This window comes from Cnephaeus nilssonii (genome assembly GCF_951640355.1).
Source record: "Cnephaeus nilssonii genome assembly, chromosome: 5".
NCBI classification, from domain to species: Eukaryota; Metazoa; Chordata; class Mammalia; order Chiroptera; family Vespertilionidae; genus Cnephaeus; species Cnephaeus nilssonii.
The window spans coordinates 104385344-104411664 of record NC_137076.1 but is presented as its reverse complement, the minus strand read 5'-3'; the positions used below and the strand labels follow the sequence as shown (position 1 = coordinate 104411664).

The 26321-nt window shown below is 56.9% G+C and overlaps 1 protein-coding gene across 1 annotated transcript; it reads right to left on the bottom strand.

Annotated features, from left to right (window-relative positions):
- Nucleotides 1-16108: 16108 nt before the first annotated feature.
- On the bottom strand, nucleotides 16109-26058 carry BNIP1 (BCL2 interacting protein 1). The gene is made up of 6 exons (XM_079771803.1): nucleotides 24740-26058; nucleotides 22886-22978; nucleotides 21268-21359; nucleotides 18573-18674; nucleotides 18255-18373; nucleotides 16109-17297 (listed from the first exon to the last, which is right to left on the bottom strand). The coding sequence occupies exons 1-6, from the start codon at nucleotides 24821-24823 to the stop codon at nucleotides 17101-17103; spliced, it is 687 nt and encodes a 228-aa protein (XP_079627929.1). The 5' UTR covers nucleotides 24824-26058; the 3' UTR covers nucleotides 16109-17100.
- Between the last annotated feature and the right edge of the window lie 263 nt (nucleotides 26059-26321).

The window sequence follows — 26321 nt, the reverse complement described above, 5'->3', positions numbered from 1 at the left end:
CCTGTGTCTTTGGATCCCAGCTCAGAAAGTAGGCACCAAGACAAATCCAATCAACGTGCCAATTGCATGAGGCAGAACAAGCCCATCAGGTAGGCACAATTACTCTTCACTTAGGACCAGGGAGGAAACTGAGGCACAGAGAGAAGTGACTCACCCAAGACCTCGCAGTGGAGTGGGGGGCATAGCAGCGGGGATTCCAGGGGGCAGTCTGCCCCCCCCCCCCGAGCTTCCTGAAGAGCCAGATGGGACATGAGTGGACCTGACACGCTGGCCACCCGGAGCCACCGCGGGCTCTGCACGCTGCTCTGACAGCCAGCCGGCTGCGTGGGGAGCATCATTGTCTTCATGCTCAGCTTGGGCCAGGCCCGGGGAGAAGATTTAACCCTGCAAATCTCCTCATTTCCCAGGGGGGCCACGGAAAGCTAAAGCAGCTCCGGGCACGGCCTCCCTGGGCGAACTTGAATCCAGATGGTTCCACCAGACACCAACGGCTGGAGGCGAGACAGGCCCAGACCCCTGCCCTCCCGGCTCCCTCGAACTGGACTCCCCAGGGCGGGGCCTGCAAAACTGCGTTGGTGACAGGGGCCTCTCATCACTGGCAAGTGGGAGAAGGCAGCTCACAGAGCCCCGGCCCCCAGCTCAGGAGAAGCGGGAGTCGGGTTTCCCCCTCCGGCCGCTCTTCCATCTCGGGCGCCTGCGTGTTTGCTGAGATCCAGTGGCTGCGTGTGAGAGCAGCAGGCGGACCCCTCTCACGGGGAGGCCTAGAACCTGTGAGTGGAGGTGAGGGCCGGGGGGAGCGCCACACTCCGTCAGCGGAGACGCTCCGGCAGGGAGCAGGGCCCTCAGTGCTGGGACAGTTCTGAGCAGAACGCGGACTAAATACTGACCGCTGTGTTTCACACTCATCCTCAGTGTCTTAAACTTGGCCACGACCCACACACGGTGATGCCCACGGAAACCCATCCCCAGGCCCTCCCCTGGGGACTCGGATTCCGTTTGTCCTCCAGGAAATCTGGCTGATCCGGCGCTGGGGCAACGCTGCTTAATGTCTGGTGCTGAAACCCGATGACTATTTGGGGGTGTGACTCCTGCTTTCAGGGACCCAGTTTCAAGAGAGCAGTTAGAAAAAGGAACAAGAACACACAACACTGCGCCAGAGGCCTCTTCATCTAAGTATTCATTATCCAAATCACTTGGCCTAGGTTTTACAGAGAAACAGAGGTCCTCAGAAAATAAGGTCATCGCTCATGAACTGAGCGCTTTAAACAGGAGGCCTCCTCCAAACAGCGATTCGGCGCCGAGACTCCAGAGTCCAGAGAACCGTGCACATGTGACCCCAGGGGAGCGGCAGCCACCCAGTCAGGGCCTGGGCCCAGGCAGCCCGGAGTGGCCGGCCGTCGGCACAGTGCAGCTCCATAGGCCATTTAGCCGTGAGAGGAAACAGTCAATATCACAAAAGGTGTGGGGTTTTAAGTGGGTTTTAAAGGACTTGAACAGACATTTCTCCAGAGAAGATACACAAACAGGCAGTAAGCACGTGAATATACTCAACATCGCGAATCACTGGGGAAATGCAAATCCAAACCGCAATGAAGAAACGCACAGACTGCCACCAGGGTGGCCGCTGTTCAAAACAAAGCACACAGGAAACGGCACGCGCTGGCCATGACGTGGCGGAGCGCGGGCCTTTAGGCGTTGCTGGCGGCAGTGCAAAACGGCTCAGCCGCCCTGGGAACAGTACGGCAATTCCTCAAAAAATGAAGTAGGAACTAATCATATGATCCAGAGATCCGCTTCTGGGTCTACAGAAGTAAAGGCAGGGCGCACACCGGCAGCACACTGGTGTCCATAGCAACACGTTCACAACGCGAAGAGCTAGAAGCACCCGTGGCCACTGACAGATGGAGGAGTAAACAAGACGTGGCACATACACGCAACAAAACAGCGCTCAGCCTTCAAAAGGAAGGAAGTTTGACACGCGCTACTATGCGGATGAACCTGACAACATTACGTTAGGTGAAATAAACCAGACACAGAGACAAATACTGGATGATTCCACTCATATGAGGTCCTAGAGTCAATTCATGGAGACAGAAAGCAGAGTGGCGGTTACTGAGGGGGCTGAAGGGAGGGGCGGAGCAGGGCGGGGGGGGGGAGTCAGGGGAGAGACAGTGTTTAATGGGGACAGAGTTTTAGTTGGGAAAGATGAGCAACGTTCTGGAGATGGATGGTCGTGATGGTTGTGCAATAATGTGAATGTACTTACTGCCACTAACCTGTACACTGAAACACGGTTTTCATGGTAAATACTATGTTAGGTACATTTTACCGCAATTTAAAAAAATTAAGTCCCAAAATTAAAAAAAAAAAAAGAAAGAAAGAAAAAGAGGCAGACCTTCTAGAAGCCGAGGAAGCATTAGTCCGTTTACACCCAAGGTGACCGTCGCATGAGGACTTGGCGTCGGCCAGGACCCGTTAACTGAAGAGAGGTAATCAAGGTGTGAGAATAAGAGAAAGGGTTCCGGAGAGAATGACAGAACCTCCGGGGGTTAAGTGTGATCTTGGGGGACAAGGGGGGAGGGAGGAGGGAGAAATGGAAGGTATCTGTAATACCACCAACAATAAAAAATATATTTTAAATAAAAGAGTGTCTTGGGCAAGCCTGAGAACCGCTGAGAGCGGTTTGAGGAGCCGGGGCTCTGGTGGAACCATCGGGATTCCAGCACGCCCCCAGCCCACACTACGGGTGCCTCAGGTAGGCAATGCGCCCTGTGTTGTTAGAATAACAGCCCCAACCATTCCACTCCTAGCCCCCAGGACACGTGACTATGCTACTTTGTATGGCAAAGCCAAACATAACAAAACGCACCCACATCTGCAGGTGGGGTTCGGCTAAGGGGAGGTAACCCTGGGTTACCTGGGGTGGGGCCACAGAAGCCACCGGGGTGCTCAGAGGCAGCCCCTCTGGAAACCAGAAAAGGCGGGTCACACAGTCTCCTGGAGCCCCCAGAAGGACTCAGCCCTGCTGACCCCGTGATCTGAGGACCCCTGGCCTCCAGAACCGGAAGATCAAATATGTATTGTTTTAAAATTTAAGCCACTAAGTGTGGGGAACAGAAAACGAGCACATTTCCCTGTAGCCTATTCTCCACCGGCAGCCGGAGGTATCGACCAAAACCCAGAAACCGGACACTGTGCCCTCCCTGCACAAGGCCCCCGGGGGTCCCCACACTGTGGGGGAGTCTGAACTCCCCGCCAGGATGACGAGGCCTTGCCCACCTCTCCAGCTCCTGCGCTCATTCCAGGCACCAGCTGGGCTCCTTGCTGCAGAGTGCCCCCCCCCCCCCCCCCGCCGGTCCTGGGGCATGGCCTGTCTCCTCCTCTTCCCTTGTCCAAACTGCATCCTCCGGTTCAGGGCCCCTTCATCCCGGGAACCGCGGGGGCCTAGCCGGGACGTGCTGAGCAGCTCCGAAGCTCAGGCTGCACGGCGGCATCACAGGGAGCCCCCACAATGACCCTGGAGGAAGACGAGGTGGGAGTCTGTTTCACAGGTAAGGCCGAAGTCTCAGCCAGCAGGACACAGAGGAAGGGCAGCCCCAGGACTGAGCTCAGCGCCGGGTGGGCGGGTCCAGAGCCTTTCCCGTCAGTCACTGCTTCTGTGGTTCACCACTGCCCAGCACACAGTAGGTGCTCAATAAACACGTGGTAAATGAGTGGGCATTGTCTAGAGGGAGAGCCACAGGGCTGAGCACGTGGTGGGCCCGCAGGGATCGCAGCTAAAAGAAAACCCCCAGGTGAAAACCAAAAGGTGACAACACAAAACCATTTGGGGCCACCTATGGCCCACCTGCTCCCTGTCCCCCTGTCCCCATCACGTGTGAACCAAGCGTTCCCCCATCCCCCCACTCCCGTTTGCCGCCAGGAGAGAGCCACCTGCCTCGCTGAGAGTGAGGGCTCCACGCCTGAGTGTCCCCTCGGGACGTGACCTTGGTCCTGTGGGATCCTCTTCAAAGTGGGAGCAGCTAACGGTGCCCGCCTCCCAGCAGCCAGGTGGCGGGCTGGCTGCCCTGTGGGATGAGGGCCGGCCTCCCGCAGCTGTCTGAGCCGAGAGCTGAAACCCGGCGGCTGGGATTCCTCCCCATCCTCTTCCTCTTTCATCCACAGCCTCTGGGGCCTGCGGTCCAGAGTCAAGTGCGGGGTGAACCGCAGGGGCAGCGGCGGGGAGGCCTCGGAGCCCGAGCCCGGGCCCAGACACCTGCTCCTTTCATGTGTCTAAGCCTTCCACCTCGTCCGGGGCCTCGGGACGCCAGGTGTTTCTGACGCCACAGCTCTGTGGCCTCTGCCTCCTGAATAGATGGGGAGAGGGCGGGCATCGGCGCACGACAGTGGGGAAACCGGAAGCCGGGGAGTAGGAACCAGAACATTCTGTTAGATGAAGAGAAGGTCCTTGGACCTGTCCAGTTTCTTGGATGGTTGGGAGGCAACCTGGTGGGCGCCAGGAAGAGGGCGTCGCTCCGAAGGAGGAGAGATGCTTATCCTGGACCCCGAGAGTGAATGTGGACCAAAGTGTCTGCCTGTCGTGGACAGCGGTCATCTCGCGTGGAAATGTGTGCGATTGCCTTTCTTCTTTTTGAATTTGTACGATGGTCAGACATTTCCTTGAAAAACTGAAAAAGAGCACATTTTATGTTGAAAAACGAAAAAAATGTCTGGCTGTCCCTGCAAGGACCCCAGAACAGCCCCAGCCAGTGCTCAGCACAGCATGTGGCAAATGTCCTTCCCTTGAGGCCCAATCAGCCCTGGAGCAGGCGGCCCCTACCCCAGCCCCGCCCCGCCTCCGAGAGCGGTGTGCAGACTGGATGCCCCCCTGCCCCGGTCCCTAAAGCCAGGGCACCCTCCCATGCTCAGAGCCCGCCCTGTGGGAGGAGCGACCACCTCCTCCAGCCAAGGATGCCGGGCCATGAGTGGCAGGTCCTGGAGCAGGAGGCCCTGTGGGCCAGACAAGGCCCTGCAGGTGCAGGAGATCCGGAAGGGACCGGGGTGGTACCCCAGCTCTGCATCGTGCCCCCTTGGGCAACCTCTCGGAGCCCGGATTTCCCTGGCTGTGAAACGGGGCTGATACAGCCCCACGCATGTCGTTGGAGGGTAAAATGTGACCATGCAGGCTCCTCACACGTCAGCTCTCTTCCCCACTGCCCAGGGTCCATGCCTCAAGCAGGAGTCGGGCCTACGGCAGAGTCAGAGGTCCCAGAGCCGAGACTCCTCACGGACAACCCCAGGCGGTGCCATCGGAGGGGAGGGGTGGGTGACCTTGGCCCAGACGCGTCTCCCCGCGGGGCCGCGGTTCCTGTGCGTCACTGGGCTCCTGACGTCCTACCTGCCGGGAGTGATGCTCGTACGGAAGCGCCCACTCGACGGCAGCCGTAGAGAGTTTAGAAGTCACTGAATGGGGCTCCTACACTGTGGTGAACAGAGAGATATTACCGCGTCCGCTGTCTGACCACTGGCCACAGCCGGCCCCTATGGCTGCTTCTCACAGAGGCTTTGCCACGTGCACATTCGGCTCTGCTGTCACCGGCCCTGGTGACCTTGGGCCCTGGTGACCTTGGGCCCTGGTGACCTTGGCTGTGTTCGGAGCCAGAGAGGAAGGTGCAGTGGCCGGAGAGGCTGGAAAGGGGCGGGTTAACAAGCCCGCTCCGTCCTACTTGACCGTCTCAGTTGGAAAGAAGGGGGCCGGGCCCACTTGCCGGTTGTTCTATATTTACCGCCCACCGGCCTGCGCGGGGGGCCGGGTGTGCGCTGATCCCTGCCCAGCGCCTCCCTGGCTCCCAGGGCGCCGCTATCGCTGGACACAGACGCCTTATCTCCTGAAAGGCTCAGGCGGCGATTTTGCTTTCAGGTTGAAACCTCCACCAATCAACGTCCCAACGCTCTGCGAGAGCCTGTGGCTGCGGCCTCCCCCGCCCCGGCCCCCCCCTGGACCTGGTCTCTGCCCTCCATCGCGGTCACAGGGAGCTTCCTGAGACAGTCCTTCCCTCCACGTCACCAGGCAGGCGTGCATGCGCTCAGTCAATGTTCGCGACGTTGTGCTGGAGGCTGGGGGGCGTTTATCTGATACACAGGAGCCTGCCCCGCCTGGAGCTCATAGTGAATAAAACATTGACACGTGGAAGCGAGCGCTGCCATACGAGAGACAGGCGGAAAGACAATAAAAGGGAGGAGCACCGCCCGGCTGGCGTGGCTCAGTGGTTGAGCGTTGACCTTTGAACCCGGAGGTCATGGTTCGATTCCCGGTCAAGGCGCATGCCCAGGTTGCAGGCTCGATCCCCAGTGTGGGGTGTGCAGGAGGCAGCCGATCAATGATTCTCTAACATCATTGATATTTCTCTCTCCCTCTCCCTTCCTCTCTCTGAAATCAATAAAATATAATAAATAAATAAATAAATAAATAAATAAATAAATAAATAAAATATACACAGAGTCATGTTAAAAAAGCGGGGGGGGGGGGGGGGCGCCTCTAGTTGGGGCAGGAAGCTCCTGGTGTAGTTGCTGTATTGGGCTCCCTGGGTGGAGGAGGGTGGGTGCTCCGCTGGTAACCTGGTGAACCCCCCTTGGTTCACCCTCATCTTGTGACTCCAAGGTCTGGAGCATCCTGGGAGCAGATCCTTATCTCAGGGGTGGACTTATGTCACGCAGGTTGCCCTGGATTTTATGGGTTGCACCGTGTGCCCATGAAGACATGTGAAGTCCTGATCCCCAGGACCTCAGAATGTGACCTTATTTGGAAACAGGGTCGTTGCTGACATAACTAGTTGAGGTGAGCCCTCATCCGCTCTGCCCAGCGTCCTCAGAACAAGGGAAGCGGGATACGGGAGACACAGCGCGGGAGGAGGCCGTGATGGTGCAGTCAAAGACGAGCGGTGTCGCCACAGCCAAGAAGCGCCAACGACGTCCTGCCACCACCCGGAGCCAGAAGAGGCCCGAAGGACCCTCCCGAGAGCCGTCCGAGCGGGCACGGCCCTGCCGAAGCCTTGACTTCACACTCCAGCCTCCAGGACGGTGCGACAATAATGTCCTGCTGGTTTAAGACACCTACTCAGGCACCAGAATACTTACTGAGAACTACTATGTGCAGATACTGTGCCAGGCCCTGGGGACACTCAGGAGGCCTGGAGGCCAGAGGTGGCAGGACCAGGGCACCACCATCACGGAGAAACGTCCTTGGTGAGACAGGACCTAGAGGCAGGGGAGGGCGGGACCCACTGCGCCCTGAGGGGCAGAGCTGGAGGTACTATGAGGGGGCCTCCGGGGCAGCCCTCTCCCATCCTCTCGCCTGGCATGATCACCGGGTTGGCTCTCTTGATGGGCACAACACAGTAGATGCTGGGCCTCCCTGAGATTGCCCCAGATGATGTTGGTTGGAGTTTGGGGTGTCCCCAAAACTCTTCATTCATATTTACATCTAAGGGCTCACCCAGGGCCATCACGTGGGTGTTCCATTTGCAAGGACAGCATGTTCACCCAGGGCCCTCACTAGCCCGTTCTCACATGTTTTCTGCATGCCTTGCCCACGTGAAAGCACCAGGGATAAGCTCTCCGGCTTACTCAGACGACTGGGAATGTTCCACTCATCTCCCTACTGCTCTGTAACAAGCCACCTCGAACTCTGTGGCCGACAACAACCATTGAATGCTTCGGTGGGAAGAGAATTCAGCGGAGGCACGGTGTGGGTTATTGTCTCAGCTCCATGGTGTCCGTCCGGGGCTCCAGCTGGGAGACTGGAATGGCTGGGAGCTGGAATCCTCTGGAGCTTTCTTTACTCACCGGGTGCCTGGGCTGGGATGACGCAAAGACAGGCCTTAGCTGGATCTGACAACCCAAGCACCTCCATCGGCTCCTCTGTGTGGCTTGGGCTTCCTCACAGCATGGCAGCCTCCGAGTAGTTGAACTTCTTATATAGCAGCTCAGGTCTCCAAGGACAAGGGCTCTGGATCAGCTAACCTGGGGCTCACACAGAATCAGCCGCGCTGCAGCGTTCGGTCAGAGCATCCTGAGCCCTCCGACTCTCAAGAGAAAGGACATGGGCCTCCGACAGAGACATAGACCCTCCTTCGGGCGACAAGTAAGTGTCGCGAGTCTGTGGCCATGTTGCTAAACCAGCACAGCCAATTACCACCGCCCCCCCCCCAGGTAGGACACCAGATACTCCTCAGGTCCAGGTTTTGGGGTGCACCTCATTTGACCCACAACACCTGGCCCTCCCCTCAAGCACAGGATAAGGTCCAAACCCACTGGCATGAGCATCCAAGTTCTCCATCGCCTGCCTGGGCCTGCGCTCCAGCTCTCTGGCACAATCCTCTCACACCAGGGTGCCGCCCTCGGGCCAGCCTGGGCCTGAGGACACGTGACACCCAGAGCGCCACTCTTCCCTAACTACCAAGGGCGCCATCAAGACAGGCAGCACCCGTAGTTATTCTCCCAGAGGCTCCGAGCCCCCCAGGGAAATGCAGAAACCCCCCGGCGCCCGGACTCTCGCCTGCGGCCATCTGCCTCCTTCCCCTGAGCCCTGCCCGCTGGAGGCTGCACAGGCGCCCAGCTGGGCTGCAAAGCCGGTGGATGGAGGCCCAAATTCACCCCTACTCACCGCGGCCAGCTGAGCCCGTCTGCTCCCTTGAAAGGCGCCTTTGAAGCCAGGGGTGGGCCCTGAGCCCTGAGCGAGGGGAGGCCACACCTGGAGGCCTCTGGCTGAAGGACCCTGAGCGCTGCCAGGAGGGCGGGGGAGAGGCAGGGAGAGTGCACTCCTGCCTCACTGCCCTCTGGACCCCAACAGAATGGATGACCGTGGGACCCAAAGGCACGGGGGAGGGGGGGGAGCCCCGGAAGCAGAGCTGCTTCTCATTTCAGTGACGAGCCGCAGCCAGACCTTTTCCTTTTCCTGGCGGACAGTGATGACTAGAGGAAAAGGACCCTCGCTCTCTGAGGCGGAGCTCTCTCCTCCCTCCCTCCCCCCCCCTCCATTCATTCAGTCAGTCACTCATTCTCTTGTTCCTTCCCTGCTGGCTCAGGCCTGGAGGTTCCAGGTGACCAGGACCCCCGCCCCCCGCCCCAGCCCCCAGATGATCAGAGTGGCCTGGGCTCCCACGCGAGCGGCACACAGCAGCTTTACCCAAATGGTGGTGTTCCACGGCCCACCGCACCCCGTGAGCCTGGGCGGGTGGGCATGTGGCTCTGGGCCGTGAAGAGAGCCCACACCGTCCGCTCTAGAACTCCGATGACAGGTAAGCCACAGGAGGAGGAGCAGCGGGGTGGGGATGTGGATGGGACCTTCTCAGGAGTCTGAGTGAGGGTTTCCGCCCACGGCTGTGAGCTCGGCAACAGCTCCCGCCTCCGCCGCCTGTGACCCCTGCTTTACGATGGCTGCTCCCATTTCTTTCTTTTTTTAAAATATATTTTACTGATTTTTTACACAGAGGAAGGGTGAGGGATAGAGAGTTAGAAACATCGATGAGAGAGAAACATCGATCGGCTGCCTCCTGCACACCCCCTACTGGGGAGGTGCTCGCAACCAAGGTACATGCCCTTGACCGGAATCGAACCCGGGACCCTTCAGTCCGCAGGCTGACGCTCCATCCACTGAGCCAAACCGGTTAAGGCGGCTGCTCCCATCTCTGTCACCGGTGCCAGGAAACTGCGCTTCCACAGCACAAGGAAGTGGCGCAAAACAACGGTTTCGGAAATTCTGAACTCCTGAGGACTGGGATCCGGTCACGTTCCTTCACAGCGAGTATTGGAAAACCATGAGGAAGCTGTAACGTGTGCAGCACGCGGGCCTGGCTGGGGGTTGCCTGCAGGCGACACGGCTGTCCCTAACGGGGACACATCAGCACACAAGCACAAGTGTCTGTCTGAAGATGGAGACTCAAGCCGGCAGCCGGGTGCTGGGCCTGCGGGGGCACCTCCTCCCCCCCCCGCCCCCCCCCCCCTGCAGCTTCTGAGCACCTGGGACACAGCCCCAGCTCCATGGACACTGCGGCTGGCTCCTGTCGCTGGCGGCGGGTGGCAGGGCCTGGCACTGAGGCTCGCAGCTCCTGGGGCCTTTGGGGCACTGCAGGGCCACCATCGGGCCCCGCCTGCTCACCCGGGCTCCCTAAAGCTGCTCCCAGCCCGGGTCTGCCAGAATGCCCCGAGGATGGGGGTCAGTGTCTCAGGCACACCTGCGTGTCGGGAGGAGCACACCTGTATCCGGGGACAGCCTGGCAGAGAGCGATGCAGGGCACCGCCGAGCACCCGCCGCCTGGCTGAGGCAGCAAACTGTTGCAAAGCCCATCCCGAACAGCCAGTAGCCTCCCGGGTCCTCAGCTAGCCCACCCCACCCCAGGGAAAGGAGGGACGGCGCCTGCAGGGAGGGAGGGAGGGAGGCGCCCTTGAACTTGCTCGCCCTGTTGTACCAGTGACATCGCTGCAAAACAAGGACCAGGGCCGGGAGTGGCATCTCCAGGGCAGAGGGGCTGGGTGACTGGCTGGCGGGAGGGTAAGTTCTGGATTGCTAATGCGATCTGCTCTTTGCTTTCCAGGCTTTCGGTTTAGAAAACGGTTAAAGCTCAGCCCGTGGCCACGCATTCCTTGAAGGCCCTGGGATTTCACACCCTGTCTGTTCCTGAGGGGGCGGCCGGCCACGCCTGTGCCCCGGGACAGAAGTGTTTGAAGTCAGGGTGACGCTGAGTAACATGAGCAGCGGGACTGAAAGATGGATGTAAATATTGTCCCTGAAAGCTCACCTTCCTGCAAATCCATTTTCCAGAAGGGGGATGTTTGCCACCTTTTCTGGCCTGCGTGCCCGCTGTCAATCCCTTCGGGGATGTTCCCAGGAGGCAGCTGCCGGAGCATGGGAATTCTGTGTTCAAGTTTTTGAGGAACCGCCCTACTGTCTTCCCCAGTAAATCCTTTGTTGTTGCTTTGCAAAACGTAAGCCTCCTTTCTCACAGCCCCTCTCTGCCAGCCTCCCTCCTGCCACCTCCGCCAAACCTCTTGATGGGATGGTCCACACCCCCGGCCGCCTCCGCCAGCTGCCCTCTGCCCTCCCGCCTCCTGAAACCACTGAGCACGGCACCCCAGGTCTCAGACCCGGACTCCTGGGCCTCCCTGGCCTCAGGCACCTGGACCCTTCCCTCCTCTCCACTTGCCCCCTGGGCCCCTGCGCCCAGCTCCCCCCACCCCCGTGCTCTCTCCCTGCCTCCACACCTCTCCGTTGCGTCCTTTTCACCCTCTGCCCTCGGCACCCCTGCGGCCCAGAGTCCCACCAGAGCGTCCTCTTCCCACACGCTCTGCTCTGCGAGGGGCCCGTCCACCCAGGAGGCGCTGCGGCCACGTGGGTGGCACCTCTCCCTCCTGTCCTTTCCAGCTGCCCCGCCCGCCACTCCCCCAACCTCAATCTGAGCTCTGCGCTCCCCAACCAGCGCGGCCTTCCCCATGCACTTGGCGTAAGTGACCCACAGGGACCGAGGGCCTCCTGCTGCCGGAAACGGTGCCGGGAACACACACAGGCCTCAGTCTGCCCTGTGCCCTGCCTGCTTCTGTTTGTTCGTTTCAAAGTTGTTGCTAATTAATGCATCCAGGGCTGCTGCCTCCACCCAGGCCCCGCGTCCTCACTCTGCCTGTCTCCCGTGGCGAGGGTGTCTGCAAAGGCATCCAAGGCTCCCGCACGCCCCAGGCACGGACACGTGCAGATACGCCCTTGGACTGACACCCAGAAGTGGCGTCCCTTGGGGAAAGGGGTGCACGTTCTGTAACTCAAGTTATTGCCAAGTGCCCTCCTCAGAAGCTGATGGGCCGGGCCTCGCCTAGAGGAGGGGGATGGCAGCTGTCACTCACTCCCTGACTTGCAAGACTGTTCAGCCCAAGTTCAGCAGCTGAATGAATGGAAAGCCGGTGCTGATGCGCCCGCAGGTGGGCAGGGGGGTGGGAGGTGGACTTGGGAAGAGGAGGGAGGAGGTGCAGTGGGCACATCTGTCTCAGCTCCTCAGGGTCAGGGCCACCCCTCCCAGCTGTTTAAACCTGCTGGGCATTAGCATATCAAACACCCACCTAACGGAGTGGAAAAGTCTCCTTAAAAAGTGCCCCAGCTGGTGGCCACCACAACAGCGAGCTGCTTGAGCTGCTTCTAGAGGAAGCCTCTGGCCTGACAGCAGGGAGCAAGGCCGGGGCGACAGTAAGTCAGCAGGAGAAATAAGGGAGGAAAATGGCACTTGTATGTGGCCCTGTATGGCATGATTTGTGTTGAACACAGACATGCCCGCTTTGTGTTTATTGTTTGGACGCATGATGGTATTCCAGAAGCGAGTTGCGGGTCCAGGCGTGTCAGACGGCACGCTCGCGGAGCTGCGTTAGGGTGCTGGGATTCCTGATGAACCGGCAATGCCGTGGGCTTGCCATTTAAGTGACGCTGCTGAGCCCTGCTCTGCCGAACTCACGGCCCAGCACACTGAGGACCGGGATGAGGGGGCCTGTGCCATTCGCCCCCCTCCGCCAACGCCGAACAATTGTGGGTCTTTTCGTTGCTGCTGCTCGGTGGGCAAGGCATGGCCTCCTCTCCTAGTTTTGTGGTGAGGGCTCCGAGGTGAGGTGGGACCCTTTTCTCCTCTCTCGGCCCCTGACCGCCAGCTTGGCCCTGGCAGTGATCGCCGCGTCTGTAAGCCCGGCCCGCAGCGGGCTCTGAGCGGAGGCGGAGGAGGGACCTGGAGGCCCCGCTGGCTGGCTGTCCTTATCAGGAACAGGTCACAGACGATAACCACACCTCCGTGTCTCCGCTTGGTAGTGCTTGGGGATGAGAGGAAGTCTCCGAAATCGCAGAACCAAACTCACATACAGTTATGATTGAACAAAAACAAAAAAATAAAAAAATTACCCTTAGATTTACTAGACCACTTCTAACCCTCCACACCCTGAGTTTCAGTCTCTCCGTGGCTGTGAGGACCTGAGGCTGAGGAACCTGCTCCAGGCACACAGCTCAGCGAGGCGCAGCCCGGGCGGGGACCAGTGCCGCCTGCGGAGCACGGCTGGCCCGCCCTCCAGGCACCAGATCTGGAGGTAGCCTGGGCCCCAGGAATCCCATCCCAGGTGGATAGCCAAGAAAAGTGAAAACACAAGTTCTCACAAAGGTGTGTCACATATTCGTAACAGCCCAAAGGTGGAAACTACCCAAAACGTCCATCATCGTCCAAGCACCCTCGGGGTCAATGCCACTGGCGGTCCCAGTGTTCCCGATGAGCAAGCCACAGAGGGCCCGTCCTCGGGCGTTTGGCCAGGAAGGGTACCATTCGAACCCAGGCCTCGCTGCCACCAGGGCCACACTTGGACCACGTGCTCACGGGCCCTGGGGTTGGCCGTGGGGGACTGAGGGGGTGATAACACACACACACACACACACACACACACACACACACACACACACACCCGCAGCCCTCCGTTCCTGACAGCACGGCTGGGACTCCTGTGCGGTATCTCTTAGATTAGCCCCGGCTATTTTTGCTCTGCCCTTGCTCCGGAGGAAAGTCGGCATGGGCGAGCCCTCAGGCAGGGCCCCAGGGAGACCGCCATCAGCCAAGGCGAAAACAGAACTAACTTTACACCCTTTTCCTTAGAAGCATCTCCAAAGGGAGTCACCTGCCAAATTGCCTTCCACAGGGCCCTTAGCTCCCTACACTCACCAGCACAGAGCAGCGCCCACCTGGACCTGTTCGGGCTCACCTTCTGGGAGGCGGGAGGAGGCGTCAAGAAGAGAGGCTAGTGCCCTGGCTCCGGGGTTGAGCGTGGACCCATGAACCAGGAGGTCACCCGGGTTGTGGGCTCCATCCCTGGTAGGGGGCATGTAGAAGGCAGCTGATGAATGATTTTCTCTCATCATTGATGTTTCTCTCTCTCTATCTTCCTCTCTCTCTAAAATCAATAAAAACATTTAAAGAAGGAGGAGGAGGAGGAAGAAGGAGGAGGAGGAGGAAGAAGGAGGAGGAGGAGGGGGAGGAGGAGGAAGAAGAGGAGGAGGAGGACGGCGGCGGCCTAGTGAAGGGGAAAGAGACCCAGGACAGAAAAATGGTTCAAGTCCAGCTCCCCAGGACTGCCCCGCCCTCCACTTCAGACGCCAACTGTGAGTCCAGATTGTTGCCTGTGCTGACCAACAGGCTGTCAATTGGAGGTTCCCATGGCCCACTCCTTGGGTTCAGTTAACTTGCTAGAGGGGTTCACAGAAGTCAGAGAGAGCACTGCCTGGGTCACTGGTTTACATGAAAGGATGCAGCTCAGGAAGAGCCCGATGGAGAAGACGCCTGGGGCCGGGAATGGGGAAGGGGGTGGCGCTCCCATGCCCCCCCCCCCCCCCCCGGAGCGCACACCTGACTCTCCCGAACCTGGAGTGTTCACCAGCTCTCTGCACCTGCCCTTTGGTTCTGTGGAGGCCTCAGCACAAAGGAATGGGGACTGACCCCATCTTCAGTCCCTCTCCCTGCCCCAGCCCTCCCATCACAGGGCTGGCTTCTCTGCAGCCAGCCCCTCCTCAGTGGCTGCAAAGTCCCATTAACATAGCACGAGGCATGGTGGTCCCTCTCCTCACAGGAAATACAACTGTTTCTGGGGCTTTGGGCAGGAACAGGACTAAGGCCAAATATGTATTTCTTCTTCTTATAAATCACAGTATCATAGATGCTTCCACCGTAGGCCTTCGCCTAGCTGGTCCCTGTGTGACACCCCTTCCCTTGATTGTGTGTGTGTGTGTGTGTGTGTGTGTGTGTGTGTGTCCCGTCCCTCCCCCACAAGTCTTTGCTCAAATCTTACCTCCTCAATGAGGCTGACTCTAACCACCCTACTAAACGGCCATGCCTATATTCCAGATCTCCATTAGCCTGCTCCACTTTCCCCCAAACGCTTCTTTTCCCACACAGTAAATGATTTCTTGGTCTGTTAACTGTATCACCTGCCAGCCTTCCCCCACATACTGTAAGCCTCATGCCCCAGGGAATCTGTCTTGTGCACTGTGTATCCTAACACAGTGCCTGGCACAAAGTCGGTGCTGAGTAAATATTTGAATGAAAGCCCTCTTGACGGCTCTATACTTTTAATTCCTTGATTGTCAGCTAATTAAAATGCAGAATACAAGCGTGCCTTACTGTTTAACAGTGAAAATAGTCATTTATGAAATGTCCTTCAAAAACAAGATATATAAGTAAGCTTTGAACATTTGCTTTTTAAAAAAAAACACAAAAAACAAAACACCTGATTTTTTTTATTTTTTTTTTAAAAGTCCACAAGAGCATTTCATATGGACTGATGGGGTTAGTCCTACATTCTCCAAGACCATAGAGCGAATGTGAACAGTGCCCCCTCATGGTTGAAAGTGGAGACGGCTACTTCCTGATGGGCGGGGATGACTTTCAACCCCAGTGGCTGATTGGAGTTGTAAGATAAATGTTATTGATGATATTTCAAAATAGATCAAATTCAACACTATTTTCAGAAGGCAAGTAAAAGAGGAATAAAGTGTCAAAGAAAGAATTTTTAGGAGTACAGAGCCCACACATTTCCATATTGTGAGGAGGATGTTGACAATTTGTGGGAAGCAGTAAAGAAAAATGTTAAGACAAGAAAATCCTAACTTGATAACATCCATCTGCTGCTCTTGCAGCTGGAATCTGAGCGGGACTTTCCCATCTGTGCTTTACTCTCAGCTTCAGCTTCACCATAAATAAGACACATGTGTTTAAGGATGTTAGCGATAAAGTATAAATGCATGCCCACACTTTGACTCAAAAGCTACTCATTAAACGAGTCAGCCTGCAGTGTGCAGCCAATCTCGTCGCTCGGTCCCGTGACCACCTGGCACTTCAGAGCTGAGGCCTTAACCGTGGCCCCGCTGCCCAACCACATCTAAACAGAACCGCAGCTGCACGGCCAGCCCCCCAAGGCCCCGGCTGTTCGCTGCGGGCCCCGCGGCCCAGGCTCCGCACCCGGGACTCCCGTTGCTGTCACCTGGGAGCTGCACTCGCTCCTTTGCCTTCTCGTTGGATTCTCAAACGGACTCTGCGAGCGCCTGTATGGACGATGGCCCCTCAGTACAAGTGGGGAAACTGAGGCTTAGTGGCATGAGGTCACCTGCCATGGCCATGTGGTCCGTTAGTAAGAGCCAAGCTTCAAAGTTCGTGCTCTTCCCACTCCCCACCTGCCTCCACGTTCCCTCCCAGGGCCTCTGGGCTATAAATAGTGGGGAGGCTGGGGTGCGTGTGCGAGGTTAGCCAGGCCCACCGCACTGACACTGACGTCTCCGGCCTGGCCTGGCCAGGGCCTCTCCCCTTGGCTCCCCAGGACTCGGGCCCAGACAGGCCTCAGCTTATCAGCAGCTTTACTCTCCCGGGTTATATTTAGCTCTGCACCTCAAAGAGAAAGGTGGGCCAGCCCTGCCACACGGCACCCAGGCCAGGCGGGCTGCTGGGCGTAGAAAGAGGTCGTCTCCCTCTCCCTGAGGGAGGGCCACGGCTGCTGGTCACTGTGTCTGTAACCGTCAGCCTGTCTACACCACGGCGTGTGCCCGGGGCTCCAGGCTGCTTTGTTGGATGAACAAATAAATGACCTAAGTTCATGTCCTAGAAACCTGGACATCAACAACAGAGGCACACAAGTTCCTGGGGGGAGGTCTTGTAAAACCAAATGCACTTCACTCTATTCAACACAGTCAAGTTTATTCAGGAATGGACCCAAGTCATCCTCCTCCCACCCCCGTTTCTCTCCCCTCCCCCTGATCGGGCATGAAGGCCACAGCGGGCGAGGGAGAGAGAGGAACTTCACATCCCAGAGGGTGGGCTCCGAGTGCCCCACGTAGCAGCCACCCAGTGTCAGTGGCCCTCGGATCCCTGTGCCTGTAGCCTCCTACCCCTTGCTCTGTCGTCCTTTACGAGGCAGCCGCCTGCAAAACCCGGAGCGGAGCGTCTCCATCCGACCTGCTGAGCACCTGGACCCCCGGGGAGCTGGGTCCGCTGGCAGCTGGGCCAGAGCTCAGGAGCCCGGCGGGGTCCTGACACCGCAGCTTGAAGGGCAGACGCCGGCAGTTGTCGGCTCTTACAAAAATGGAAAGAGCCGCTTTTTCACAATGTAGAGAACCGTAGCAAGAAAAAGGGCCAGGGCCAGGAAAATGAGCAGCTTGTCCGTCAGCTCTCGGCGATTGTATTTTGTGATGAGCTTCCGTCCCAGCTGGATGGTCCCCGACATGGACTTGAATTCTTCGTTGGCGTCCAGGATAGTCCGGGAAGAGGTGACTGAAACATAAGAGGGAGGGAGCCTGACTCAGAGGCTGCAGAGCGGAGTCCGAAGCGGGCCCCGCTGGCCGGGCTCCCAGCACACACACTGCTCTCTGGAGCGAGTTCCCAGAGCAGGGACTGTGAACAGACAACCAGAGCGGAGAACAGGACAAAACTCCACTGGGTCGCACCAGCTCAGAGAGCCGTCGTTTCCTATATACAGCGTCACAGGCCACAGCGGGGAGCCCCAGGTGGACACCCCCAGGGAGAAGGGCAGAGAGCTCTTCCTCACCGCGACCTCGGCTTCCTGCAGCCGCCGGCGCTGCTGAGAACCACCCGCCACAAAACCAATCCCGTGACCGGGGACGGGCCCCACGAGGTCCGTATGGGGACAGAAGCTGCGGGGCACCAGGCCTTCACCCTGTGAGGGGCGCCGTGCCAGGACACCTGGCGGCCAGGTCGCTCTCTGTGGGATCAGAAAGGCAGGGCTTGGCCCTGCCACCAGGCCTCACACAAGCAAGTCCTTCAGTCCCGGGACACGGCTGTAGCTTTAAAGATGGGCACCTGTGCTTGGACACTGAGTGACACCTACGAGGAGGCACCTGTCCCCTCGGGGCCGCTGTGCCCAGGAGTCGACTTGACTGCTGAGCATGGGCATCTGGGCCTGCCACTTGGGGAAGAAGGTTGCCTGGCAAGATTCCCCCACAAAGTAAAACAAAGCATCACTGGAACAGCCACAGAATGAAATGTGCTGTCACGTGGACAGAGAGGCGTGAAAGATGTTTCCATTCATGGAAGAAAGAGGCGGATGGATAACACTTAATTCGCGGCGCTATCCGTGCTGGAGACCGCAGGACGACATAGAAGAAACTGGGAACCGTGGGCAGGGCAGGCAGCGTGGGCGGGAGGCGGGCGGGAGGGGCTGGGGCAGGTGCCGGTGTCCCGGGAGCAGCTTCCCCTCCAGCCCGGCATTACCCAGCGTCTGCATGGCTTCCTCGCTCTGCTGCACCTGCTGGGACATCACCCTGCTGATCCCCATGAGGTTCTCGGTGATGGTGCTGGACGTCTGCGCCAGGTTCTCTTTGGCGGTTTTCCTAGGAGTCCAGAGGAGGAGGAGGAAGGTCAACAAAAGCCTGGCTGCGGGGAAGCCCGCATGCAAAGGAGACCCATGCTTCAATCTCTCCGCGCATGCCTATTTGTCACATGTTCCCGGTCAGTGCCCAGGAGTGTGCTGAGCCTCTTAAAGCGGCCAGCAGGGCGTCCGGTGCCGCCCTCTGCAGCAGACACAGATACCTTTGCCTCAAGAGGTCCCCTCCCTGGAGAAGCTCTGCCTTCTCTAGGTTGTCGATGGCGATTTTGCAGGTGAGATTCGCTTTCCTCCACGACGTCTGATTGCTGGAATCAGAAGGGGCACGCGTGAGTTTCTACTGACCCTGCTGGGCTGACAGTTCCAGTCACAGCAGGTCTTCCCTCCGGCAGGGAGTGGTGGTGGAGGGCTCGCAGGGGTGGCCCACAGAGTCCGTCCCCACCTCCCGCCGCTTCCTTCTTCTGTTGCCCCAGCAATTGCAGCAGCCCAGGCCCCGGCACCTCTCGCCTGGACCCCGGCCGCCTCCGGGACAGTCTCTTACTGCCTGCACTGTCCCTGTCCCCCGGGCAGCCCAAGGGAGCGGTCTGGCCTTGCCACAGCTCTCTATGCAGCCCATACGGCTCCAGACTCCAGGTAACCTCCGATCCCCAGCTGGGCACCCGAGGGCCGGCTCTGCCCCGCTCTCCCCACACTTCACTGCTCTGCCCTGCATGCGGTGGGCTCTGCCCCATGAGACCATGCCTCACCCATGTTTGCAGTACCAGCACCAAATTGACAGTTTCTGGCCCAGCAGCTGTTCAGCCAGTATAATTTGTAAGAAGTAGAAAAATCATCAAAAGGCAGTTTCCTCAACATTGCTCCAAGGTCTGCTGTTCTTTACGTACCACAGACAGATCGCGGATGACACACAGTGACCCAGCAGGCGGTGGGACAGGATTTATGTACATGCTTTACCCGCTCTCTCTGGGAGGGGCAACTCGGATGTGGTGAGCGGCGGCCGGGAGTCAGCAGGGCAGCCTTTGTGGGTGGACCAGAAAAAAGCGAACTGGGTCCCTCAGAGAACCAAGCGCATGCGCTGGAATGTAGGCGGCTGGCTCACACCCACTGTGCTCCCCGTGAAAAATTTCAAGTCAAGCGGAGAGTGCGTGAACTGACAGGGTGGTCCTCTACCAGCACCCGAGGCTGAGTTTTCAGATCAGTCCCTGACGCCTGACCAGCGGCTGCTATGCTATTTCACGCCTAATATTTTAAAAACTCAGTGTCCTTTTCAAACGGTTATTAGCAAGGCAGTCTGCGGGCCCTGCGATGCAAGATGAACGAGCAACAGTGCCCGCTCGAGGGCTCACATTTACTGTTCGGTGTGACAAGCACGGGGACCCAGGCAGGCCCAGCTACTGCTCCCACACACAGCCGCCAAAGCCTTGATTTACTGCTCGCTCCTCTGCCCTCGACTCCACAGCGTGAATGGCCGTTCTCAACTTTGAACCCACGCTCAGGGATTGTGTCCGGCGTAACTTGCTATACGTCACATGACGGTTCTCTCTGTTCAGTGTTGGTAATCTAGTGCCTTGGTGGCCCTGGGAAGCAAACGGCATCCTGACACGAAGTATCAGCGAGCCAAGCACTTTAGCTCTGGTCACCGCGCACACCTCCCGCCCCTCTTAGATCAGCCTCCGGCACACCCACAGCCGGCTGAGCTGGCCTCCTGATCGCTGGGGGTCACAAACAGCTGCCGTCGGCGGGGAAGATGCTGGAGGTCTCTCAAATCAGAAGCAAAGCCGCAGACACAGGATGTGGCAGAGTTCGACCACCTACGAAGGCCGAAGGGGACGCCTCGGGAGGGGCCCAGCAGGGGCTTTCAGAGAGAAAGAACTGGCTCCCGTGGGGCTGGGGAAGGTGATGGAGCCCTCACAAAGGCTTTTATTTCATTTTTTAACATTTTATTTTTATTGATTTCAGAGAGGAAGGGGGAAGGAGAGAGACAGAAACATCCAGGATGAGAGAGAATCATTGATCAGTTGCCTCCTGCACTCCCCCTACTGGGGATCAAGCCCGCAACCCAGGCATGTGCCCTTGACCAGAATCGAACCCAGGACCCTTCAGTCCGCAGGCCAACATTCTATCCACTGAGCCAAACCGGCGAGGGCGCCCTCAAATACTTGCGCAATAAAATCCCTCTTATTATTATGGTACAAAAGTCAAAAGTGAAGGGAGAGGTACTGTTTCAGACAATTTTGTTGGAAAAGTCCCCCAATTCAATACCAAGAGATAGGGCATACCTTCAATTACAGAATCAAGTATTAGCACACAGTCACAATATAACACTAGAGGCCTGGTGCACAAATTTGTGCACTGGTGGGTCCAGTTGGCCGCCCCGATGGGAGACGATAGGGAGCAGGGCCGGCCAGGGCGAGGGGCTGTGGTTGTTCCAGTCATTCTGGTCATACTGCCATTCGGTCACTGGGCTTTTATCATAAGATGAGCTTATTTACATGTTCTTGTTTCACTTTTAAGATAAAGTCCCCTTCAAAATTTTCTAAATTTTGGTCCATCTTAAATAGGTTCACTTACAGTGGACTTTTTCTGGTACCAATTCTCCGTAGATAAAAAGGACCTATATTACAATAGCAAACTTTTGTTTTGGTTTTGTTTTAAAAATATAAATACAGTGAAACAAAGCAAATACGTACAAATATGCTTTTGTAAACTGTGCCCATTCCACCTACCCAACAGCCCCTGCGGGCCCTCCCCTTTGAGAATTACTCATCTTGAGAGAACATTCAGTCCGTGTATAAACGACACAATTAAGTCATTAACCTCAGGTGTCTTGGGCAAACCCAGGGAGTCTCGCAGGGAGCACATGACCAGCAGAGGCCACTGGCGGGAGGCCAGGCCGCCTACCTGAGCATCTGCTTCTTGTGGTTCTCCACCTCCTGGAGCAGAACTTGCTTGTCCGACTCTTTGTCTTGCTCTTTAGCCGACTGCTCAAGCTCCTATGGGGGAAGCAGCTCTGTGTGAAATCCACTGTAAAGCCAATTCGAAAACCAGAGCACACTTCCGGTTCTAGCCAGGCCATCAACAGCACTGGAGACCCTCCTCCGCAGGGCACTACGGAATGCCACACATCCTTAGAGATACAGAGCCGGGTCTATAAGGAAATAAGGACAGCCCTAGCTGGTTTGACTCAGTGGATAGAGCGTCAGCCTGCAGACTGAAGGGTCCCAGGTTCCATTCCAGTCAAGGGCATGTGCCCGTTGTGGGCTGGATCCCATCAGGGGGCGAGCAGCAGGCAGCTGATCAATGATCCTCTCTCATCATTGATGTATCTATCTCTATCCCCTCTCCCTGCCTCTATGAAATAAAAATGTATTTTAAAAAAATAAAGAAAATAAGGACAATCCCAAGACCCCACAGCGAGGAGGAGACCGAGACCAGCGCAGACAGCCCGTGAGCGGTGCAGGCTGCCTGAGAGGACGATGTGTGCCTGCCACGCAGCACAAAAACACTGACCAGGAGCCTGACCCCACTTGGCCATCATGGGACTATCAAAGCACGCGCGTTCTCAAAACTGCCCTGAAAGTTCCTTTGGAAGACAACACACAGGGCAGACGTGCCGTTTCTGAGGGTCCAACAGCGTTTTCCCACCAGCTCTGGGACAGACCGTCCTCTTGGGTTCAGCTGTTGGCTGGCATCTGGGCCTCGCAATATGAAAAACATAAGGCTTTTCACCCCAGCACCACGTGCAGGCAGAGCAGGTGCCCAACACCTGAGAGGTGGGCAGCTCCTGCCACCCTCACTGAAGGCACAGCGTGGAAACACCTACGTTATCCAAACGCACTTCTCGCTGTGGTGTTTGTGAGATGGCACACAGACCATCGTCGAATTCAGGAGCGTAATGGGCATATGATGTGACTGGTGATGACAAAACAGAGGGGAGGAGGCTGGGCAAAGCGACAGCCTCAAAAATCTACCCAGGAGCCAAAACCGGTTTGGCTCAGTGGATAGAGCGTTGGCCTGCGGACTGAAGGGTCCCGGGTTCGATTCCGGTCAAGGGCATGTACCTTGACTGCGGGCACATCCCCAGTAGGAGGTGTGCAGGAGGCAGCTGATCGATGTTTCTCTCTCATGGATGTTTCTGGCTCTCTATCTCTCTCCCTTCCTCTCTGTAAAATATCAATAAAATATATATATTTTTTAAAAATCTACCCAGGAGACACTGGTGATGGACTGGGGTGAATGGGTTGGAAAGTGGGAGAGAAAAGAAAGTAGTTCAAGTGACTGCAGAGTTTTTAAGCTGAAAAATTCCAAGCGCCAACAGTGTCCCTCCACCGTCTATCACAGCTGGCGGGCGCTGCGTGCCTAAGCTCCTGGCTGTGACCTGTGAGCAGGTGAGGACAGCTCCCTCACTGTCCACACATTTAGGAAGAACCTGGACAGCTCTCAGGCAGAGGTCAGTCCTAGGACCGAGCCCCCCTCCTCGCGCCCCCTTCCCTTAGCATCTCAGTTCTGCGCTGCTCACCTGTATTCTGTGCCGCAGCTGTTGAAACTTCTCTTTCACTTTGGCATTCAGTTCAGTAAGGGCACTTAATGGTCCTGAACAATCTCGAATATCCTAGGAGACATTGAAGAGATGAGGGGGCCCTTCTCAGGGCAGCGAAAGAATATGACACCATCAGTACAGGGAGAGTTGGCTTACGCCACAACTAAGGTTGGCCCACCGACCGTTATTCGGCCCCGTCTTTGCTGTTTACCTCTGCAACACAAGCTAACACATTATACTTGACACTTTTCTCACCCCTCTTTAAATTGATTGTGAACAGGTAACATAAAAGCATAGAGAGAAACACAACTCTGTCTTGACTTATTAGTTCCTAAAGTTTAACAAAACGCCACCTGGCAAGTATGAAAGCCTTAGAGTAGTTTGTGGATTCAACTAAAATGTAAATCCAAAGCAGATACTACTAACTTCAGATCTTTGGAAATCGGGGCGCTGAATTCCTGGCATCAGATGACAAGATTAGCTTCAATCTGATTCTACAAACCATCTATTAGAGAGCGCAGTGTTTACAGACAGACTCAAGGATAGGCTCAGAATTCGTCTCTGGACAGTCAGGGTTAGTGGAGCCAGGTTTTAGAGCAGGCCCCGGAGCCAGACCACGCGGATTCAGATTCTGCTGTGTATTCATGAGCCGTGCGACCTCGAAAAACATCAGCTGAGTTCTGAGCCTCAGTTCTGCCCCTCATCATATTACCTACCGCATAGACCACGTATGTACAGAAAGCATTTAGCAGAGGAACGGAAACACAGTAAGAATGCAATGAATCTAGCTATGATCACTCGTTCTCATTAGATTTCAGAACTGGCCCAGCATTTTGTAGTTTACACTTGGGAGAAGGGAAGTGTAAATGTTTGCATTAAAATGTCCTCACTTGCTCTCTGGCTTAATCATTAAATCACACTTCCTGGCAACTCATTAGGTTTATTTTGCATCTGGTTTGTGTGGGGGGGGGGGGGCGGGGGGGAGGGAGAGGGCTACTTTTCTTCTCTTTTTGTCCCAGCTAGTTGCAAACTCTGAATCTACATCTAACCTTTAGTAACATTTATTGGAAATGGAAACGATTTGCCCAAAACCCAGGTTCTTTTTTGCTAAACTTGAGGAACTGTTTTTACATTTGCCAACTGGTTGATTGGACTATTACCTTCTACCCTTCAATGGCTTCCTTAAGCTAAAGCCCCTCGGGGCCCTCAGTCCCTTCTCGGGGCTGACTCTGCCGGTGGTCCGGGCCCCAGCTTTGCCACCACCTGCCTTCAGATTCCGGCCTTGCCTCTTGACTAATTTCCTCGTTTCGTAAGTCACACCTACGGTCCAGGTGGCGTTCATTTCCCCGGCGCCTCCCACGCCAGGCGGCCTTGGGTGCCGCGGGCCTCAGACCCGGAGGAGCTGGCCAGCAGGGGGCGAGGCTAAGGCCTCCGGAGCGCCACCCGCCGGCGGGGAGGGCGGGTCGGGGGGCGGGGCTCACCGGTGACAGGTACGCGGTGAGGTGGTCCGGGGCGAGGCGGCAGCCGGGGCTCCCTAGGGGAGGGGCCCCGCGGGGCCACAAAGGGGAAGCCTGGGCAGGGGCGAGGGACATGGGGGTCCCGGAAAAGGGCAAGCCAACGTCACCCGGATGGAGGCTCGAGACCAAAGGTCAAGGGGAAGGGGCCAAAGGGGGCCAGAGAGAAAGGAGCCGGCCAGACAGCGGGGCCGGCGACCAGAGAGGGAGACCCGACCCAGCGGGGGAAGCTCGGGAGGGAGCCCGCGGGCTCCGAGGCGGCCAGCGGAGCTCGGGTTTGGCGCAGCTGGAGCCCAGCAGGGGCCCCGGGAGCCAGTACCTGGATAAGCGCCTTCACCTCCAGGTCGAATTTGACAATCTCTTGGTTACAGATCCGGACGTGGACATCTTGGGCAGCCGCCATGTTGGAGACGCCGGCTACGGGCAGCGGCGGTGGCCAAGTTCAAACGCGTTTCCGTGCCGCCCGGCCTTGCCACAGCGCCCCCTAGAGGCCGGCGAGGGTGGCGGCGCTGAGGCCAGGACTCTCCTCCGCACGTGCGGGGAGTTCAGCCTCGCCTTTTCGTGTGGTCCTAAGGAAACACAAAACGGAGAGGGAGAGAAGAGGGGACATCAGGAACACTTCCACGGTGGCCTCTCCCCGTCTCCCGCAGAAGAGCCATTCTAAGGATTACAGATTTTTTTTGCATAGAGAGGGGGAAAAAGAAAGCCTGGAAAAGCACCCATTGGGATGTCCCTGGAAGGTGGCATTGACAATGTTTTCTAGTTCTTTAAGCCTTCTTGTATGTTTCATATTTGACAGTGAACCCACATCCCACCTCTGTGCCCCAGTCCCCTCAGAGGCCACCTGGTGGTAAGCGCAGGGCTGGCCGGGGGACCCCATGGGATACGAGGGGAGAAGCACCCAGCACAGCGTGGGAAAGGGGCACACGGACACTGGAGCACTTCCTGAGGGGCAGGCTCTGTGTACCGAGTGCTGTATGTGTGCATCTACCTTAACGCTCACGGCAGCCCCAGGAGGTAGAATTATCCCGTTTTGCACGCGAGGAAACCGGCACCGGGAAGCACGACTTGCCCAGCGCAGATGGAATCGCCAGGGCCAAGGACGTGGGCAAGTAAAAATCCTGCCCCTGGCCAACATACGGCTCTCCACAGAGGTCCTATCTGTGGGGCTGGACACTCCCACAGCATGCCCGCTTCCCACGGCCTGGGCACCACGGCCTGTTCAACACTGGGATGTGTGCCCATCTGATTAAGTGAAAAATGCCGTTTTTAAAATTTTGCATTTCTCTGATCATAAATGCGGTTGAATTATTTGTATTCATTGTCTGCTCATTTCAACTCCTGGGAGCTCTTTATTTACTGAAGGATTTAGCTCTTACCTATGAGCTTTTTTCTTAGTCTATAGAATTTTTAATTGGCTTAGTGCTTCTTAACCTTACAGTGTTTTTGTTTCACATAGACTTTATCAATCTTTTTTAAAAAATATATTTTATTGATTTTTTTACAGAGAGGAAGGGAGAGGGATAGAGAGTTAGAAACATCGATGAGAGAGAAACATCGATCAGCTGCCTCCTGCACACCCCCTACTGGGGATGTGCCCGCAACCAAGGTACATGCCTTTGACCGGAATCGAACCTGGGACCCTCCAGTCCACAGGCCGACGCTCTATCCACTGAGCCAAACCGGTTAGGGCTCAATCTTCTTTTATGACTCCCTAGATTTGGGGTCCAAGTTAGGGAAGGCCTTCCTCCCTACCCCCCTCAACAAGAATTGTTTCTGTTTTCTTTTTTTTACATCTAGGTCTTTACCCACTTTGAAATGCATGGTGGCTTATTGGTGTGAGGTATGGAGCCTTTTCTTTTTCCAGAGGGGTTACCCAGTTGTTCCAACACTATTTTCTG

Excerpts from the sequence above, each read along its gene's own strand:
- BNIP1 (XM_079771803.1), bottom strand. The coding sequence starts at position 24,823 with ATGGCGGCTGCCCAAGATGTCCACGTCCGGATCTGTAACCAAGAGATT. Across the intron at positions 22,979-24,739 it reads AGGTGAAGGCGCTTATCCAG|GATATTCGAGATTGTTCAGG; the intron begins GTACTGGCTCCC and ends AATGTCTCCTAG. Across the intron at positions 17,298-18,254 it reads GGAAGCCATGCAGACGCTGG|TCACCTCTTCCCGGACTATC; the intron begins GTAATGCCGGGC and ends CTTATGTTTCAG.